At 40.7% G+C, this 21,844-nt stretch overlaps 1 protein-coding gene across 1 annotated transcript; it reads left to right on the plus strand.

The window, feature by feature from the left end:
• Positions 1–3,340: 3,340 nt before the first annotated feature.
• On the plus strand, positions 3,341–3,820 carry LOC149251444 (uncharacterized). Its single transcript, XM_089453884.1, has one exon. It carries the CDS (start codon positions 3,341–3,343, stop codon positions 3,818–3,820), a length of 480 nt encoding a protein of 159 aa, XP_089310010.1.
• Positions 3,821–21,844: the final 18,024 nt, after the last annotated feature.

The raw sequence follows: 21,844 nt of genomic DNA on the forward strand, positions 1-21,844 counted from the left end.
TGTTATCCCGGGTAGAATTTATATTGTCCATTAATTGCTATTATTATCCAATTTTAATTTTAAGGGCAGCTTACCAAATTGGTCATTACGTTTACCCACTACCATGTGCACCTAATAGTCAGGAGTCATATATAATATACGCATTTGTGAAGTTTCGTGGCCAAAATTTATTATCATTATTAATGAACATACATATATTATGATTTTTAACATCAATAAGAGTTCAATTTATATATAACTTACTTTTTTTGACATTTTATTTATTCACTACTATGCCAAGTTATGTACAATATATGCATTCTAGGTATTTCATATTGGTTGTAAAGTTTAGTGACCAAAGTTTCATATTAGGATTATTAATAAACATATTACAAGCTTAGATCCATCTTAATCTTGGATTCATCAAGTACCAAGAGGGATCAAATCTCTCAAGGTGCAAACATTTCCTCAAAAAGTTTGCACCTTGAGAGATTTGATCCCTCTGGACACTTAATAGATTCGAGGTTAAGATGGATCTAGGTTGGTTATATAATTATATAATATTTTGATTTGTATCTATGTGTCTCTTTCTTATTCTCTCTCTTTATCTAACCCCCCCAAACATATGCATGCTCTCTTTGTATCTATATATCTCTCCCTCCCTCCCTCTTCCTCTCTTTCTCTCTCTCTTCCCCTTCTTTCCCTCTCTCTCTCCTTCTCTCTCTCTTCCCTCCCACTCTCCTCTCTCCCTCACTTTCTCTCCATCTCTCCCTTTCTCTCCCACCTCCCTATGTCTCTCCCCACCGTCATTCTCTCTCTCTCTCTCTTCCCTCCAATTTTGTCAATATCTCCCTCCCTCTCTCTTTCTCTCTCTCCACTCCATCTATGTGTCTCCCTCTCTCTCTCTCTTCCCCTTCTCTCCCTATCTCTCTCCTCTCTTTTTCTCCCTCTTCCCTCCTTTCCTCTCTCCCTCACTCTTTCTCCATCTCTCACTTGTAAATCCCTCTCTCTCTCAACCTCTATTCGAGTGCATTTTATTTCATTGATGAGCATATTAGCTGAGAGTGGATAAAGAGAGAACAAATAGAGAGTGTTTGTGTATTGTAGCAACCCATGGGCCATAAGTCTCAATTCTTTGTACTTGCATCCATTTTTATTTTGAGAAAGACAAAGCAGAACAACCTCACCTTTGAACTTGATTTTCTCTCATAAGGGTTTTCTAAGTCATATCTTATGTTATTATGGTTGTGAGTGATTGTATGTGTATTTGTTCTCTATTTTTCTTGTTTCATATATTGCACGCATAAGCATGATACAGTGATTAATGAATCCATAAATCTAAGGATAAATTAACCCTCATAGAGTAGATTTGGTATTTTCATTATATCTTTATAGATTTATTGTGACAAATTGTCTAGTGGAATATTTATGGCAATTTATAGACCACTCAAAGTCTTTATTGCCTAGTTTTGAGTCCAAGGTATGAAAAAATTGGTGTACTCCAAGACCAGTTGGTTTTTCTCCTATCGAGGAGTGATCCATCTCATGTACTAGTCATCATAGTTCCCAACAAGGTAGAATTATCCCTTAAGGCCATCAACAAAGGTCGTTCAAGTGGGTCATACTCTAAATATTGCAAACTTATGTTCACTATGTCTCTTCCACTAACCCTCCCACCAATATTTGACATGGGGAAGAGCTTTTAATAGTGCGAAGGTGATATTTTCATTGTTGGGAAAATTTTGGATAAAGTGATAGCCCTCTAACAAATTCAACCATTTCTCCAATGCATTTACATCTATTTGGCCTTCAAATAAAGGAATATCAATGTTAACGTGTACCTTGAAGGGTGCCACACCTCTAAAATTGCCACTTGTTGAAGGCTCCTTGACTGGCATTAGAAAATGTTGAAGGAATTGGGTGAAATTGTGCATTATCTCATTCCTTTGTCAAGAAAGTTCTTCCTCAAGCAACAAAATTGTAGGATCTCCTGCTTTGCCATCCCTCTTTTACTTCTACCATGGGAGGACACTTGGGCCAATGAGAGTGATCATTCCCAAGTGAAACTAGCTCGAGACCCAACTCTCTATACCCTAACCCTATTAGGGACATGCACCAAGAAACAACAAGGAGAAAATTGATCTGATACCACTAATTTGGGTTGTACAAGGAACAAAATAAAAGACAAGGAAATACATAGAATACATACACACATCAATATATAAGAGATAACGAGAGTGTTGGATGATGGCGCTCAAGGTTTTGGTGCTCTGGCGATGGCGGCCTGCCCAGCAGTCTCATTACGGGACTTAACCACACACCCTGTTGGACACAGAACTATCCCTCCCGCTCTTCTACCTCCCTCCTCCGTTCACGCCCTCCTGACCCATTTACGGTGTGCTGCTCTGTTTACCTGTCTAACCCGACATCTATCAACTGCGGGATTTCCTAGTGGGGTTATTTTTTGTTGTCGGTTAGCATGGAAGGGGATATCGTTGATTATTCTTAGGACCCTTTTACATTGGACCCAGACTGGTCAGTCTTCCCTCCGCATTTGATGGCCTCTTCCACAAGCCTTTCATTGGCCATTCCTTCAACCCTAGCCAGTTCTCCTGGGGTTTACTCGGTGTCGGACTACCCATTCTTTTTGCTTCTAGCTCTGCAACCTCACTTGTCGATCTATTTGTTCACTTCTTCGTTGTCGTTCCCCGGTATACTTGCGATGATTCCCCCCCCTGTCCCTGATTTACCCCCATTCTCTCATGTTTATCTGCAGTTTACTTCCTCCTGCCTTAACCCTCCTGCTCCCCTGCTCCCATTGCATCGTCCTTCATCTTATCTCTCGGGGACCTCTCACACCCTCAGACGTCATCCGTCTTTCCGCCTCATTCGTTTAAACCCTTTGCTTCCACTTCATCTTCTCAGTTACCTGACCCTCCCTCCTCTAGCTGCTTTGCAGATTCATCCCCTCCCCACTCGGGTTTGTCCGGGGCTCCCCATTTGGCCATTGACTTAGCTCCTTCCCCCATCCCTCCTAGCAGACCCCCTCTTGGTCGACCAGGTTGTCCACCCAAGAGATTCAAAGCGGTAAAGGTTGGTACGAAGAAGGTCTCACTCACCTTTGGTGATGACATCATTTGGGGGATGTGATGGAGTGGAGACCTATGATCGTGTCTTGGTGAGTTGGGTGAGAGGTAGGGCATACTCGGTTGTGCGACTAAGACAATGGGTCTTGGAGATTTGGGGGCAGGTCCTCACTGAATTACCATCGGTTGTTACACTTTCTCGAGGATGGTTTGCTCTCTGATTCCATCGGCCTAATTTTATCCCATGGGTACTATCAAAGCACTGGCACATCAAAATGGCGTCGGTATTGCTCAAACAATGGAGCCCTCTTTTCAACCTCGAGAGAGAACACCTTGGAGTTGGGCCTATTTGGGTTTGCTTGTCTGGATTACCCCTGCATTTCTGGTCGGAAGACGCTTTCAAATGGATTGAGAATGCCCTTGAACAGTACATGGATTATGATAAATCATATATGTTATCTGGAAATACGTCTATGGCACACATATTGGTTCATCTTGACACCAGGGAAGGTCTGGAGGAAAATATGCAGTTGCATTGGCAAGACACTTGCAGGGTACAGATACTGGACTATGAGGGGGTGCCTTATCGTTGCCGAAGATGTCATAAGATTGGACATCTATACAAATACTGCCCTCTCCTCGCATCCAGCTCTGCATCGGTTTCCCGATCTGATCATGTTGCAGGTAATTTTGTTGTTGATCAGCGTGGTAAGGCACTCGCTCGACACGAGGTGGTTCCAGAGCTAGACTCTTAGGCGGTTCGTGACGCTCGCATGGAGAATGTTCACCCCTCATCCCCATGTATCACCAGATCCCATGCGGCTGCGACAATGACTGCCTCTGTTGTGGGTACTTCACCTTTACCTCCATCTCTCCCTTATTTATCATATGTTTGTATTCCATGTTCTGTGAATGGTGATGATGTATCTATTATTTGTACCCCTTCTGTATTTTGCACTTTGGCCTCTTCTGCTCCCACTTTTTCCCCCACCCCCCTACCATTATTGGTTTACCGGAGCCCCTCTCCCCTACGGATCCATCCTCTGATTCTAGTATGGGTCATAATTACATACTTCGGTCTCTGACCCGCTTTTCCCCTTGAGACGGTAGTGGCATTGGCATCACCCCCTCGGCCCCGCAATCCAAAACCTCTCGGGGCAGACACTCTTTCATGTCCAAAGCCATATTCCAGGCTATATTGGATGTGGCATAAGGCCGACAACAACCCATAGACAAGGTCCTTAGAGAATTGACCTCCCTTTCCACTGGTCTCCCATGAAGCGGATCTCCTTCAATTGTCGAGTTTTGGCTAGCCCAGCAAAGAAACTAGCTTTCCGATGGATGTTGGAATCGGAATTGGTGGACATTATTTTTCTATAGGAGACTCTTACAACGGCACTCAGATTATCCCCATTCTTGAGGCCTTATCCCCTGGTTGGCACTTTCTTTCACTGGATGCCCGTGGGCAGTCTAGTGGATTGGTATTGGGCCTCAACCCCAGGTCCATTAGATTACTGAATTCCTGGGGTGGGGAAGGATTCATTGGCATTGATATTTACTCAGCAAATGTTGGAAGGGAGATGAGGCTAATAAATATATATGGGCCCAGTATCAACAGGGTGACATTTTGGTAGCAACTACTAAATCATGACTATATGCAAGCCAAGAACATCATAATAGTGGGGGACCTCAATTTCTCTCTGGGACATGCAGAATCTTGGTGAACGAATGCACAATGTAACACATTATTGGATGAAATACGATCTCTACTATAGGATCATCATCTGATTGATATCCCCATGACCCGACTCTGACCCACTTGGTGAAATTGAAGGATCGGTGAAGCTGCACTTGCCAAGAGATTGGATCATTTTCTGGTTAAGGAATCCTTATTGGAACAATTACCCTTATATCGTCAATGGGTGGGATTTGGGGGATTGTCAGATCACATGCCCATCTATCTTGAGATTGCAGGCGGAGATCGTAAACCCAAGGCACCCTATAAATTTAATTCTACCTGGCTCAAAGATGATAGTTATATCTAGATGGTCACAAAGCATTGGAAGACCTGTACTCCTCATCTGGGACAATCGGCCTCTGCTAATTTTGCATATAAAATGCTAACCCTGAAACAGAAGTCTATTGATTGGGCAAAGGACAAGAGGATCAAGGATGAGCAGATCCTGAGGGACATGGAACTAGAGCTCGAACACTTGGGGGACGAGAAAATTCAAGGGTTTGATACCCCTGAGGCAAAAGAAAGACTCGTCAAATTAGAGCTGGAGTGGAATAGGATCTTGAAAGACCGAGAGGAAACTTGGAGATTACGTAAGCAGGGTTATCTGGTTATTGGAGGGTGATGAAAATAATAAGTTTTACCATCATGTTGCTAATGGGCGACATGTTATCAACACCATTTGGCACCTGGAGGATGACAACGACACACAAGCTAAGACTTTCCATCATTTGGCCAACCTTGGTATCTCCCATTTTGGTAGATTAGTTTGAGCCCCCCCAGAGACCAACCTAGCTGAGATCATCAGGGTTGCAGGACACTTCCCCAGATTTGTGGACCAAGATACAGGAGATGTATTACTCACACCGGTAACCATAGGGGAATTAGAGGCCACTAGCAAGTGGTTCAAGAGGGACAAGAGCCCGGGACCATATGGCTGGTCGATTGAATTTTATACAGAATTTTTGACATACTTGGGCATGAGCTTCTCCAAATCATTGAAGAGTGCAGCACAGGTGGGCGGATGTATGACGCATTTAACTCTACCTTTAGCCCTTATTCCCAATACCGATGATCCTCAAACCTTTTACAGACCTATATCACTCCGCAATTGTATCTACAAGATTATTGCTAACCGTCTCAAGCCCATATTATCTGATCACATATCTTCATAGCAATTTGCATTCCTTGATCATCGCCACATTCATGAAGCTGTGGGAATGGCACAAGAGGCCCTCCACTCCATTAAATCTAAGAAACTCAAAGGGATGATCCTCAATATTGCTTTGGCTAAAGCATTTTACCGGACCAATTGGCTCTATATTCGAATGTTATTGACACATCTGGGCTTTCCACTTTCAATTATTCAGTGGATTATATGTTGCATATCCAATGTTTCTTATAGTGTGCTGATCAATGGATCGACATACTCTTTCATCCACGCTGAAAGGGGACTTAAACAAGGATGCTCCCTCTCTCCTCTCCTCTTTCTATTGATCATGTAAGTTCTGAGCAGACTCATTATTGTAGATCAACGACAGGGCAGGCAGGTTGGTGTAAAGATTATCCACAATTTCACTCTCACTCACCTGCTATTTGTGGATGATATTCTCATATTTTTGAATGGTACACTGGAGGACTCCTTTACTTTTCTTGTTTCCTTACGATTATTCTGCTTCGCTATTGGAATGTAGTGCAACAATCATAAATCTATTATTATAGCTATGGGTTTCACTCCTCATGAGATTGGTATGGCTTTGCAACTTTTCCCCTTCACCAATTTACAGTTTGAGGAGGGCCTTAAATATCTGGGCTTCCGGTTAAAACCCACAAATTACCAGATTGCAAACTGGGCCTGACTAGTGGCCAAAATCGAAAGAAGACTAAATATATGGCATCACAGATGGTTGTCCAGGGCGGGGAGACTAATACTCATAAAATCGGTCCTGGAGGCCACCCCAGTATATTGGATGTCTCTGGCTTGGATTCTGAAGGGAATCATTCGTAGGATTCAACAACTGTGTTATAGATTCCTCTGGAGGGGCAAACAAGAAGGGTACTTATTTGCCTGGACTAGCTGGGAAAAGATCGCACTTCCAAAAAAATGGGGGGGATGGGGACTGAAAAGACTCGAAACATTTGCATGCGCTTTGGCAGCAAAGATGGGATGGAATGTGCTCTCTTCAAGAAACCTTTGGGTTGATGTTATTTATCATAAATACATCTCTCCCCTCCATCTTCTTGATTGGCTCAGACTCCCTACTTGGGACAGGACTAATATATCAATTGTCTAGAGGGCGATTCTCAATACAATGGATTTTGTTAGGGATGGACTAACCTGGAATATTGGCAATGAAAATTAGTTCGTATTGGAATGGACCCATGGATTGGATGTGGGAATGCTCATCTACTGCCACAAAATATTATGCATCACCTCTCGGATGTTGGCTACACCAATTTGGCACATATTGTAGATCACGAGCATACTGATTTACTTAGGTAGGCATGGAAAAATACTGACACTCTGGGCATCCCCCCACACTAGCAGGATAATTTGCATTCCTATACTAATGCATTGAAGGAATCACATGTTCGGGTATCTAATGGGGATGATGAACTAAACTATTCTTTCTCACCAAATGGGAAATACTCCCCAAATTGGATACCTCAATATCTTTGCAGATCACAGGCCTTTCGATATGGACTGGTGGTGGACTTTACTATGGAAGTTGAAGGCTTCTCCTAGGGCAAAACTCTTTATGTGGTGTATCCTCCAGAACAAGGCCCCAACAACAGAAAACCTACAAAAACGCACCTTTCATGGACCATCTTGGTGTGTACTGTGCAAACAGGAAATGGAAACCATTGATCACATATTCCTACACTGCCCTAACACCACATCCATTTGGTCAGAGGTTACTGCTCAGCTACAGATACAAAGCTTTTGGCAGGGTTCGGAGATTTGGGCAGCATGGCACTGTTGGTGGATAAATGCACATACACACAGGAGTCAGAACCTTCCTGTAATGATCTGTTGGTGCATCTGGCTACAAAGGAATAATATTATATTCATAGACACTGCTCCTCAATGGCACATGCCATTGCTCACCTCATCTCAACATATCATAGCTTACCGGAGGAAGACTGTGATCCACCTGCTCGCAACATCACTACTGAAATCATAGACTATGATACCCCATGGGCTTATTTTGATGGATCAGCACAACAACATGGTTGTGGAGGAGGCATACTCCTCCACATCACACACTCCCATTTCTACAAGATTCATATGGGATTGGGGGGAGGGACAAATAATTTTGCAGAACTTATTTCCCTTCATCATTTATTACATTTTGCTCTTGTTAAAGGATGTAGGTGATTGCAGATATTTGGTCACTCACAGATCATTATTAAATGGTTTAATCTACAATATGTTTGTCACACACACACACACACACACTTCATCATATATTGGATAATGCATTGAGATTGTGAATACACTTTGACACTATATCTTGTCATCACTTATACAGGGAGCACAACAAAGTTTCCGACATGCTTTCAAAAAATGCCTCGCACCAACCAAGGGGGGTTTGGTTGATCAGAGAACAATGGGACCTGGACACTTACATTTACTACCACAGACCATTCATGGATGAGCTATATTGACAGGGCTTTGGGCCTTGATTTCTGAGCATTTTTGGTCCTATTTTGATGTAATTATTTGAAATTATAGCATATATTGTGTCTATATATTACATAACTTTTTCATATGTAATTATTCACATCAATCTCCCTTAGATGAGATTGACACATTTTTGAGACAGACACAGTACAGATAGTGGCTTAGACCACTGATACAACATATGTTATCAACATCTTCAACATGTAATTTTCTAACTTAATGAAAATTTTGATTTTTCCGTGGGGCAAAAAAAGAATAAAGAACAATAATACAATGAAAACACAACTTCTATTAATGAATAATATAACAGAACAATGTAGAACACAAATTATCTAGAATAGCAACTTATCTCTGGAGAGAGAGAGAAATGACGACTACACTCATTCACAAAAGTTATTACAAGATACTGAAAGAATGACCTTTAATGATAAAGGTCATGTTGTAGCATATATTGACCCTACTAAGATTCATATGAATGACTAGGTCGATGAAGACTTTGCTGAGGCACAACATCCAAAACTAGAAGATATTGTCAACATTGATTCTCATATCCTCTGCACTCCAGTGATAGCATATATTGACAAGGGGTTATAACATGTGCCATTCCTTTTGTGTAAAAGGCATTCTCAGTTATCCTTGAATCTAAGTAGAAAAACATGAGCTTGAAGAATAGTCTCTGTAACTTTTAAGCTTCAAAATGGGCAATTCATTTAAGCCCTCATCAGCATGTATGATGGCCCTCTAAATTAGACATAAATTAAGGCCCGCGCCTCTAAATTAAAAATAAATTAAGGTCTATGACCATCCTTCAACACATTAAACCTCTATTTTTGCATTAGATAATGTATTTTTAACTTTAATATATTCATTAGGAAGGCTTATGAATAATTGCATATTGGTGCCTAATATTATTTATTTTTGTGGAATATTATGAGAATATTGGGCAGATTATGAAGATTTAGAGGAGGAGATAATTTAGGGACTTACTCCCTACTACATGAGGATCAATATTAAATAATAAATCAAATCTAGGAATGTGTTCCCTGCCATTTAATGTAGATTCCTAGTATTGGGAACCAGATCCACTAAAGGGATTTTGGTGGGGAAAACTTCCTCCTTTCATGGGGAATGATTCCTAATCATTTTATATAAGTACCATGTCGAATTTGCCTCTAGGCATAGATTTTTATTAGTCTTCTTGTGCATAGAACTCGTATGTTTGCAGCTCCATTGTATTTTCTTGCAGGGATGTAATTGTATTGATGGAAATAATAAAGATTGGTGTCATGTTCAGCTTCTAAATCTTGTTATCCTCCATAGGTCTCTGAGTTTCCTTGGGCTTGGCCATCCCAGGAGCCTCAAATCCCTTTTGTATCATTTGTTTTTCTTCTTTTCACTTCTTATTCACATGCATCTCTTGTTCTTATCTCTTTCCATTTCTGCATTTAGTATTAATGATTTCTTGTTATAGGACTGGGTTAAATGGTTGATGTAAGTTCTTTTGTAGGATCACAAGCATCATTTCATCCTTGGAAAAGCTTTGGAAGGTCACAGTAGTCATTGAGATACTTGGATTTGTCTTCTTATTCCCAAATCTAGATTTCTGAAACTCCTTTTTAGCAAAGAACAATAAATTTCTGCTATTTTTTAGAGCATGCTAACGAGCTTAAATCGATTTCATTCCACTTGCATTAGATCACAAAAACATTCTATTTAATAACAAAATTTACCCCTTTTCATTTTCACTTGATTAGGTTAGGCATTTAATAGATTTCATTCCACTTGCATTAGATCACAAAAACATTCTATTTAATAACAAAATTTACCCCATTTCATTTTCACTTGATTAGGTTAGGCATTTGATAGATTTACTAGCTCACTAGTTCTTGAATTTCTGATTTTTAGACTAAGTAATTTTCTGTTATTTAATAAATCTTTCCCATGTATAGATGAATTTGTGGATAGATGCAGACAATAATGTGTGTTGTTGCAGGAGCTTCTACATTGCAAGGAGACCTCATCTCGTTTGCCTCATCCAAGCCTCATCCACCCATGTCACCAAAGCAAAAATTGTCATTTCCATTGAGCAAATCTACCCATCTTGAAGCCCTTGCTTGAGTTCTGGGTAGTGTCCACCACCTCCATGCCTTATTCTTCCATTATCCACCTTTCCCAAGCTCCATTCCACCTTCTAGACCACTTCCTAAGATTTTGGCCTACTTTTTGTAATAAAATAGGGGATCTTGTAGACATCCTGTAGGAAAACCTGTAGTGGCATGTTTTGAGCCCGAATTGAGAAAAATCATCACTAGAAGCCAGGATTAGGCCCCTACTTTCCCTCCAAGCCATCTAAACCATTGTACTCATTTTCCTCCACACCTATCTCCCCTGCCAAAGAACCAAGCAAGATTAGCATTTACATTTTTCAAGCAAAAAGATAAAAATGAAAAAGTTATTTTATATTTATTCATGCACACAACAGTTAGCACTCTCTAGATCAAATTCCATGCTCAGTTAGTTTAAATCATCACATGTGATAAATAGGGTTAAGTTAGGTTTCTTTTACATTTAGTTCATGATCTTTATGCAATTAGAATATGTTTCTTTCCTTGTACTTTATTTCTTGCAATAGGTTAGGGTTTCCATTTCAGTTCATTTTCTGCAATTAGTTTAGGGTTTGATTTCAGTACATGCACTCCATTACATCATGACAAAAAAGGAAGGACACATTGTATGTTGCACATATAGTGTCGATGCCCCTTAGTTTTGTACGAACCCCAGGTTGATAATTAAAAGTCAGTAGCCTTGGGAGTTGCAACATTCTTGTTGCAATACCGAGGCTCATCACTTTTTGTCATCGTTGCTAAAGAGGTGTCAAAGTATGCATTTTTTTCTTCCCTAGTTGATTCGGTGTTTTTTACTTTTTGCGAAAACAAAACATAATTGCATTAGGCATATTTCATTTCAAAAATAGAAAAGTGCATTGCATTAGTGTTTCCATTCAATCATAAAAAAAAGATCTCCAACACCAACCCACTCCCCCATTTGATCACGTGGTGTAGTAAGAGCCACATCAACATCCACTTTTGCAGGTAGAAGAAGAAGAGATGGAAAAGAACGTAGAAAAAATGGATGGAGATGACAATGAGGAAGATCCTCTCGGATTTCCCATTCAAGATATTGATTTTAGTGTGAACATGAAGAACATCCCTCCATCTTTTCTTCCAAAATTTCATGGTCTAAGGTCAAAGGATCCGAAAACCTTTCTCTTTGAATCTGAAATCCTTTGTAGATCTTATGGTTACTTATTGAACACTCAAAAATTGAGATTGTTTCCGGCAACATTGAAGGATGGAGCTCTTAAATGGTTCATGAGTTTGGGGACTAATTCAATAAGATCATGGAATGATATGCAAAATTTATTTCTAGAAAAATATAAAGATCATGATATTAAAGAAGAAATATTTAAAACGAATCAAAGAGAAGATGAGAGTCTAGAGGATCTAATATAAAGGTTCATGTATAATGTTAAGAGGGAAAAACTACATCATTTAGGATCTGACACACTAAAAACCCTCTTACTTAGAATAATTAGGGATGAATTGATTGATCTCCTTGATCCCATAAGTAGAGGTGATATATACCAATTATCATTTGATGAAATTTGTGAAACATGCAAACACATATCAAGAGGAAGGGAAAGAGTAAGTCAATCAACATCAATATCGGTAGGTCAAAATAAACTTGGAAATTTGTTTGATGACTTTAAAACATAAATTCTTAGCAATCTAACCAAACAAGTAGAAATTTTAAGAATACAAAATGAAGAAAAAGAAGATGATGATATTTGTGTTGTCCGTGCAGAATCACATAATGTTAAATATTGTCCATCATTACCAAGGTTGAAGGAAGTTCACCAAGAGGACAATGGAGTAAGTCAATTGCCAATGCAACTATGTTATGTAGCTCCAAGAGAGCATTTGCAGCCTATTCAACTTGATATGATACAAGAGCCTAATTCATAATTTCAAGCTTATGCACATCCATATCAAAGTAATTGGATAACACCCTTTCCTTTGCAACATTGGCCATCTCAACCCAAAAACCAATCTTGGAAACAAGGTTGGCAAGGAACTTATGGGAGCCATCCACAATATCCTCAGTATTTTCCTCAATATCATCCATACCCAAATCCATGTTATCCTTACCATTCACCTCCACCACAACCACAACCCCAACCACATCCATCTCAAATATACACTCCCACTCAACTACCTGTACCACCATTTCCAAACCTGCACATTGAATTAGCTCATCCCACTTACAATGCTGAGGTACAACACTTCCAAATATCCCATCTCGATCTCAATGGTATTCATCTCAGCTCGGGAAAAACATTACAAAAAAATGATTCTCTTGATGCCATTGAAGGACAACATGCAGAAAAAGAAGATTCAAAAGAGAATATTAAAGAACCATGGGCTGCAATTGATGAAGAGAAGACATCAAAATTAGAGATTGGGAAAGATCCCTCATGGTTACCATCAAATCCTCTATGTATTCAAGAGAAAATCAGCAAAAAGAGGAAGATTTGAAGGTCATGGTAGAAGAAGACATGAAGAATGATCCAGATAAACAAGCAAACCAAGGGCATCAAAGTTATATTGATGTTTGGTTCTAGAAAATCAACAAGGTGTAGCAATACTCTCTTCTTCAATCATGTTTGATATCATCAAAGTCAAAGAATTTGATCAGTCAAATTCAAGTACATGTCAAAGCATACATTTCAAGCTTACACATCAATTTTTTTGTCATCTTGATGTGCACATGGCTCCATTCGAAGTATTCTTATACTTGAAAGTGATTTTGTTTTTAAAGCAGGGTAGGGTAGAAAAAAAATGAAAAAAAAAATAAAATAAAAAAAAACTCAAGTGAAAACCTCCTTTGAGGTGCCTCAGATTGGCTCATTGATTGAAAAACTCCATGAGGCGGTCAATGGCTTGGGAAAAAAAAAGAGAAAAAAGAAAAGATCCTAGGTGAAAACCTCCTTTGAGGCGCCTAGGCAGACCTACTAGTTGAAAACCTCCTTGAGGCGGCTAGTAGGCCTAGAAGAAAAAAAATAAAAAAAAGTCTTTGCTCCATGTATCTCTATGATGAATGCATGTACTCTCCAACATCTGCAAGCAACAAAAACAAGTTGGTACCAAAAGAAAAAATTGGTCAAGCCTAGTCAAAACAAGTCAAATTTTGACTTTCTCCTTCTTTGCTCAAATGCTCCAACAAGGCCAAGTCCATGCCAATCCTACACCCTTATCTATTTCCACCATCCACCCATCATTCTCAAACTTTTCCCATTCAGTTTGCTTGTTGCCTTGAATTACTACAGGATCTCTACAAGTAACAGGAATACATAGAGCATAATTTTTTTTGCCATATCTTGCAAACCATGCATCCATTTACCAAATTGTTTTAGGAGGAGATGCACATGGATGATGGTAACATGCTCAATCAATTTCAACAAATTCCAGTGCACAGTTTTCAAGAAATCGACCTCCATCACCTACAACCATTTTTGAATATTCTCGATATTTGTGCATCTGTTTAAAAAAATGTTTCATGGGGAGATGCATATGGATGATGATAACACACCCAAGCAATTTCATCCAATTCCAGTGCACGGTTTCTAAGCAATCATCCTCCATCACCTCCAACCATTTTTAATTTTTCTTGAGATTCATGCATCCATTGGCCAAGATTTTTTATGGGGAGGTGCATAATGATGATGGCAACATGCTCAGAAAATTTCAGGTCAATCCATCCTACTGTTTAAGAGATATGGATAAAACAAGTCTGCTACAAGAGGTTGTCGTGAATTACTACAAGATCTCTATAGGAAGTTTTGAACTACTACAGGATCTCTATAGGAAGGTCGAGAAGAAGCTACAAGAGGCAGTATGATGGAGAAATAGGTCAAAAGGTCACGTATTCTTTAGGGAAGGTTGATATAGGTCCCCCCAACACCTACACATTAACAAGAAGACAACCCATCAGCAAAATGAGATTAACAAAAAAGGAAAAGGCAGACAAGAAGATGTACCTGAGTCATTAGCAGCACAACAACATCAACGTAGCAGCAACATGCATGTCTCTCTAACAACCATCAGGTAGGTACATGTATGCAATATTCTTGACCTCTTCTCTTGAGCATATTATAGTTAGAAAATTGTTGTTAATGCATGAGAGATGAGGTTTTATAAGCTAAGGATGGGCCAGCAGTCTCAGCCACCTTCAACTAGTTAATTGCAACTCACTCCTTCACTCATGCAATGTTGAAAAGTAAAAATTATGAAGGGTGATGATTTCAAGGAATGGGGACAACAATTAAAAGAATAATTTTTTTCAAGTCACCACAGCACTCCAAGCCTGTAGAAATTTTGAACAATAAACACTTATTCAACAGAGATTATCCCGATTATACACTATTGTGGAATACATGCACAATACATAACCTCCTCTACGTTGATCATCAATTTAGCAGCATAAAAAACAATGAAACATCAATCGCATGCACACATTAACACAGTATGTAACCCGGGGAAAGCTTACAGCTGAAAACCCCACACTATCTGTATATTAATGATTGAGAACATGTAACAATACATAGTACAATACTCCTCTCAAGTATCCAACACTATCTCCACCTGTTACACACAAAACTAGCTCAGATCCGAACAAGTCACAGGTTCAAATATCCTCCGCTACTTTGCCTGCCTCTATTGCACAATACCAAGTGAAAATCACCCACACTGAAAATCACGTGAGCACAGGCTATTTCATTGGGCATATACTACGCAATCCTCATGGGCATACTCAATCCATTGATTGTGTAAGATCTCATGCACAACTATAGTCACAACTGATAGCAATCTCAACCTCTAACACTTGTCTCCACTGAACTGTACATGCACTGAGTTAACTGATGTATTCTTCAGTTGCATTATGAGTTAATAATTAGTGAATTAATTTAATCAATTAATTCACATCACTCATCACTAGTCTATTTGCAGTTAGACTAATTACAACTAGTTTAACAAAGTCAAACTGAACACAACTCCATCAACTCCACAATCAACTCCACCAAACTCAACTGCTTGAGTTCTAACTGAAGTCCTGCATGCAATAGCTCAACTGACTCACAAGAAAAGCGTATTTCCTTCTGACAGCTGCATGTGCCACATCTGTAGCTCAAACTGAAGTGCTCCAAGAGGATAAGATAATGTTTATAGTCTAAATATTATTATGAGACAATAATATTTGACTTTTCTATTTTTAGCCTGGCAGTCTAAAAATAGACTTTGATCACTCCGCTGTGAACCAGAAATAGAAGTCCATCTATTTTTCCCAACATGACCAATCATCCATAAACAGCATCTTGCAACCCATAGACCATGATCCATATGCCTAAAAATAGACATAGTCTAAATATAGACTTTGCGCCATAATTTGCCTACGGGCCCACTTAGTGAAGGCGACTCCTTTCCACTAAGCTCCATCATCTTGTTGCATTCTCAACACTCCCTCTCAACAAGATATGGATTATCAGTAACCCCTATCGTGCCTCGGTGGTATTCAAATTTGCTCCTGGTGAGCGCCTTCGTCAAGATATCAGCATCCTGATCCTCCATTGGAATGTATGAAAGTAACATGATTCTCCGCTGCACAAAATCTCTGATATGATGGTACATGATTTCAATGTGCTTAGATCTATCATGAAATACAGGATTAGCCGAGAGTTTAATGAAACTCTGGTTATCACAGTAAACCACAGTAGGCTCCAAGTAAGAACCAAACAAACTGACCAGAATCTTCCTCATCCATATAGCCTCGCATGCAGTCAAACTTGCTGCCATATACTCGGCCTCTGCTGAACTGAGTGCCACAGATCTTTGCTTCCTGCTGTACCAAGAAACTGTTGTCGACCCGATACTGAAGACCCCTCATGATGTGCTCTTTCTGTCTGTTGGGCTCCCTGCCCAATTTGCATCCGTGAAGCCACATAGCTTCACCTCATCCTCCTATCCGTACTAGAAACCATATCCCGATGTGCCTCTCAAATAACACAATACATGCTTGCCTGCCTTCCAGAAGAGCTTGGTTGGATTAACCATAGCTTGTGAAAGCTGGTTAACAGCATATCATATATTGGGTCGTGTATTGACCAAATACATAAGCAACCCCACCAACTGTCGATAATCAGTGGCATCCACTTCTTCTGCTGAAGTGACATCCTCCTTCCTCCAACCTCCAGGAAGAGGAGTATCAACAGGCTTGCAGCCATGCATGTTGAACTTTTCCAGTATCTCCCGAGCATACTTACCCTGAGAAACAAATAGTCCATCACTGCACTGCCAAATTTCCAATCCCAGGAAATAATGAAGGAGGCCCAAGTCCTTCATCTCAAACTCCTTAGCAACATCATCCTTGCATGAAAGTATCAACAACTCATCACTCGTTAGGATCAAATCATCTACATAAAGTACAATGATAAGCAACTTACTCTCCACCACAATCTGGTATAGGTTAGGATCCGCCTCACTCTTGGAGAATCTAAGTCTGGTGAAATAACTGTCTATCCATGTGTACCAAGCACGTGGTGCTTGTTTCAACCCATACAACGCTCTCTTGAGCCTGCACACATGCGACTCACTGCTGAAGATCTCGAAACCTTCGGGCTATTCTATGTACACCTCCTCCTCAATGACTCCGTTGAGGAACACAGTCTTCACATCCATCTGATGAATGCGCCACCCCATCTGCGCTGAGAGAGCAAGAATCGTCCGTATGGAAGAATACCTTGCGAAAAGTGCAAAGGTCTCCTCATAATCGATCCCCTCTATCTGTGAAAAGCCTCGAGCAACAAATATTGCCTTGTACTTCTCCACACTCCCATCAGTTGCCTGCTTAACTTTGTAGATCCATCTTGAACCCACCACTGATTTCCCTTCCGGTCTAGGAACAATCTCCCATGCACTGTTTCTGACAATCGAATCATACTCTTCCACCATGCCGTCTACCCATGCGGGATCCTCCACAGCCTCCTCGAAAGAGGATGGCTCAATCACAACACATTTGCTCATAATATCCATGTATCCAGTGTACCGATCAGGTGACTGTCTCTGCCTTCGTTGGGCTGTAGGTGGTCCTACAACTTTCTCTGCATCTTGAGCCAGTCGCTCAGCTTCTGTCAAGCGCTTTCGCCCTCTGATGGTTGGCGCTGCATGAGTGGTCTCTTCCACTCCATGAACTTCATCCTGTGGCTGATCCATGTCCTAAAGCTCATCCTTAGGAACTAATAGCTCCTCATCTGCATGCAAGTGTAGCTCCCTCTCAAGCGAACACTTCATGGCTTTCTCCTCCTGAAATTTTATATCCCGTCGCACAACAGTCTTGCCACTGTCTCGCAAATACACACGATATTTGTGGGGCGTATCAGTGTACCCCACAAATATCCCAACCTCTGCGGTCAGCTCCAACTTCTTCCTGGCATCCTTCGTCACATGCATGTAAACGTTAGCACCAAAAATCCTCAAATGAGAAAGATCAGGCTTCTTACCAGAATAAGCCTCCTCGGGTGTACTCATGCCAAGAATCCTGTGAGGACAATGGTTCTGCACATATACTGCAGTATTGCATGCTTCCGCCCACAAGTGAAGGGGTAGGCCCCAATCATGCAACATCGCCCGTGCAGCACCCACGATCGTTCTGTTCTTCTGCTTAGCAACCCCGTTCTGCTGTGGGTTATGGGGAGCTATGAGCTCTCTTCGAATCCCTTCTGCACTGCAAAAGTCCTTGAACTCGCAGAGATGTATTCACCACCATTATCGCTCCTAAGAGCCTTCACCTTCTTCCCTGACTCCTCGACCAGTGCTTTGAACTCACAGAACTTTGAGTATGTCTCGCTCTTCTTCTACATGAAGAAGATCCAGCACTTACGAGAGAAATCATCAACAAAGATCACATAATACCTGTGTTTTGTTGTCGAAGCTAATGAGAAAGGTCCACACACGTCTGTGTGAATTCTCTCAAGGATCGTCGTGGCGCGACTATCCTTCTCGTGAAAGGTGGCTTTCACAAACTTTCCCAAAGTACACCCCTTGCACTGATCTGACTGTGCAAGTGTGCCTTTAGGAAGCCCTGTAGTGATCTGCTGTAGTATCTTCAAGGCTCCATGGTGAAGGTGACCCAATCTCCTGTGCCACAACTCACCATCATCCTGACTCACCAATCCTTCTGCCTTGCATGCCATTGCTATGCAACCATCTACATGCAACTGATAAAGGTTCCTCACTCGAACCCCTATCTTCCAGGTTTCTCCAGTTGTCTTACTACGCAGGAAAGCCTTTCCCTCGCTGAAAACAACATCATATCCCTTTTCTTCTAACATCGCCACATAGATAAGATTCTTCTTCAATCCTGGAACATGCATCACTTCCTTCAATACGAAGGGTTTACCAGACTCCCTCTCAAAGGAAATGGTACCGATACCGGTCGCACTGTATCTACCATCATCGCCCATCTCGATGTACACTCCAAGATCTTTGTCCTCCAGATCAGAAAATAAATCTCGCTCGCCTGTCAAGTGAAAAGACGCACCACTGTCCAAGAACCACACCGATACCATCACACTTGAAACCAAGCATGCGATCAATGAAAAATCAAGCTCAAACTGCGAGGCTAGAGCCTTTCCTGCTGTAAATCCAGCAGCTTGCTTGTTCTTCTTCTTTTGCGGACAATTAGTGGCATAGTGTCCATGCTGGTGACAGTGAAAGCACTTCACCTTGGACATGTCCTGCTTCTTGGCTTTCGCACTAGAATGAGAAGCTTTCTTGCTCTTCCCCTTCTTTGCTTTGGCAGCCAAAGCGCAATTTTCTTCATCAGTTCCCTTTGATGAAGATCCGTCATTGGTATTCCGCCTGATCTCCTCCTGCACAAGATCTGACCAAAGTCTCTCCCATCCTGGCAATTTCTCCCAACCATTGACAGAGTCCTGATAGGAATGCCATCTCTTCAGAAGACCAAGTAGAGCCAAGCTCACCAAGTCCTCATCATTGACAGTCACCCCCACACTTCCCAGCTCATCTCTGCACTGAGTGAACTTCGTGAGATACTTGGGCATACTATCTCCCTTCTCACATTTGATGTTTCTGAGTTTATCTTTGAGCTCCAGCTTTCTCTGATCACTCTTGCTTTGGAGTAGATCTGTCAGCGCTTTCCACATCAAGTATGGAGAAGTCTTACCAAGCAGGCTAGACACAATGTGATCCTTCACACCCTCCAACAGAATCCTTCGACACTTTGCTGTCTTCTTTTGCCAAGCATCAACTTGCGCAGTATCAGTAGGCTTTGGGACATCAGCCTCTATGAACTCCTTCAGCCTGTTATCATCTAACACTGCCTCCATCCTGTCCTTCCATGCAATATAGTTCGAGCTGCCCTCAAGAGCATACTCCAATCGCAATCCGTTGAAAGACATTGCCACGTTGATACCAAGAAAACACTGCTGCAAATTCGAATTCCACCAGCTCCAAACTCAACCGCCTCTGATCTAGAATTCGTGAGAACAAAGTATTTCTCTTACAAAGATTGAATGTATGGGCTTTTACCGAATATCTCACCTTCCAAAGGAAGGATGAATCCAGAGGCTACCTGGCCCGATTACAGACTCTGCCTGAAGAAATAAAATGTAAACACTTTCTGAATAATAGATCTGATGATCAACAGCTCTGATACCATGTAGAAATTTTGAATAATAAACACTTATTCAACAGAGATTATCCCGATTATACACTATTGCGGAATACATGCACAATACATAACCTCCTCTACGTTGATCATCAATTTAGCAGCATAAAAAACAATGAAACATCAATCGCATGCACACATTAACACAGTATGTAACCCGGGGAAAGCTTACAGCTGAAAACCCCACACTATCTGTATATTAATGATTAAGAACATGTAACAATACATAGTACAATACTCCTCTCAAGTATCCAGCACTATCTCCACCTGTTACACACAAAACTAGCTCAGATCCGAATAAGTCACAGGTTCAAATCTCCTCCACTACTTTGCCTGCCTCTATTGCACAATACCAAGTGAAAATCACCCACACTGAAAATCACGTGAGCACAGGCTATTTCACTGGGCATATACTGCGCAATCCCCATGGGCATACTTAATCCATTGATTGTGCAAGATCTCATGCACAACTATAGTCACAACTGATAGCAATCTCAACCTCTAACACTTGTCTCCACTGAACTGTACATGCACTGAGTTAACTGATGTATTCTTCAGTTGCATTATGAGTTAATAATTAGTGAATTAATTTAATCAATTAATTCACATCACGCATCACTAGTCTATTTGCAGTTAAACTAATTACAACTAGTTTAACAAAGTCAAACTGAACACAACTCCATCAACTCCACAATCAACTCCACCAAACTCAACTGCTTGAGTTCTAACTGAAGTCCTGCATGCAATAGCTCAACTGACTCACAAGAAAAGCGCATTTCTTCTGACATCTGCATGTGCCACATCTGTAGCTCAAACTGAAGTGCTCCAAGAGGATAAGATAATGTTTATAGTCTAAATATTATTATGAGACAATAATATTTGACTTTTCTATTTTTAGCCTGGCAGTCTAAAAATAGACTTTGATCACTCCGCTGTGAACCAGAAATAGAAGTCCATCTATTTTTCCCAACTTGACCAATCATCCATAAACAGCATCCTGCAACTCATAGACCATGATCCATATGTCTAAAAATAGACATAGTCTAAAAATAGACTTTGCGCCATAATTTGCCTGCTGGCCCACTTAGTGAAGGCGAATCCTTTCCACTAAGCTCCATCATCTTGTTGCATTCTCAACAAAGCCCTCCATCCGCTTCATATCCACTATCTATCCATCATTCATCCATCCCATTTCATAATTTCAAGAATAAACCCTACACTCTGTCTCACCCTGAAATTTCTTGAAAAAAACAAACAGAGAATCCTCTCCATTTTCACAAATCTACATCATTTCTCATCACTCCCATACAGTTAGAAGACTCTGAAGGAAGAAGGAATGGCTGCTACAGGAAGGAAGAATGCTGCTACAAGAAGGAAGAAATGAACAAATTGTGCTAAAAACAAAAAAAAAAGGCAGTGCCTAAGAGAGACCTAATGAAAAGAGAAAACTCCAAGGCCATTAAGCAATCATATAGGCCACAAAATAAAGAAAAAGGCAAGCTAATGGTCTCAAGAAACAATGGTTTTTCTTTGCACAAATATGTTTTTGGGCTTGTC

Source organism: Pinus tabuliformis, chromosome 7 (genome assembly GCF_031772625.1).
Source record: "Pinus tabuliformis cultivar Carrire ecotype Pingquan chromosome 7, CPIR1, whole genome shotgun sequence".
NCBI lineage: Eukaryota > Viridiplantae > Streptophyta > Pinopsida > Pinales > Pinaceae > Pinus > Pinus tabuliformis.

Bases quoted from the DNA above. Each gene is read 5' to 3' on its own strand.
- LOC149251444 (XM_089453884.1), top strand. From the start codon at position 3,341: ATGGCGTCGGTATTGCTCAAACAATGGAGCCCTCTTTTCAACCTCGAG.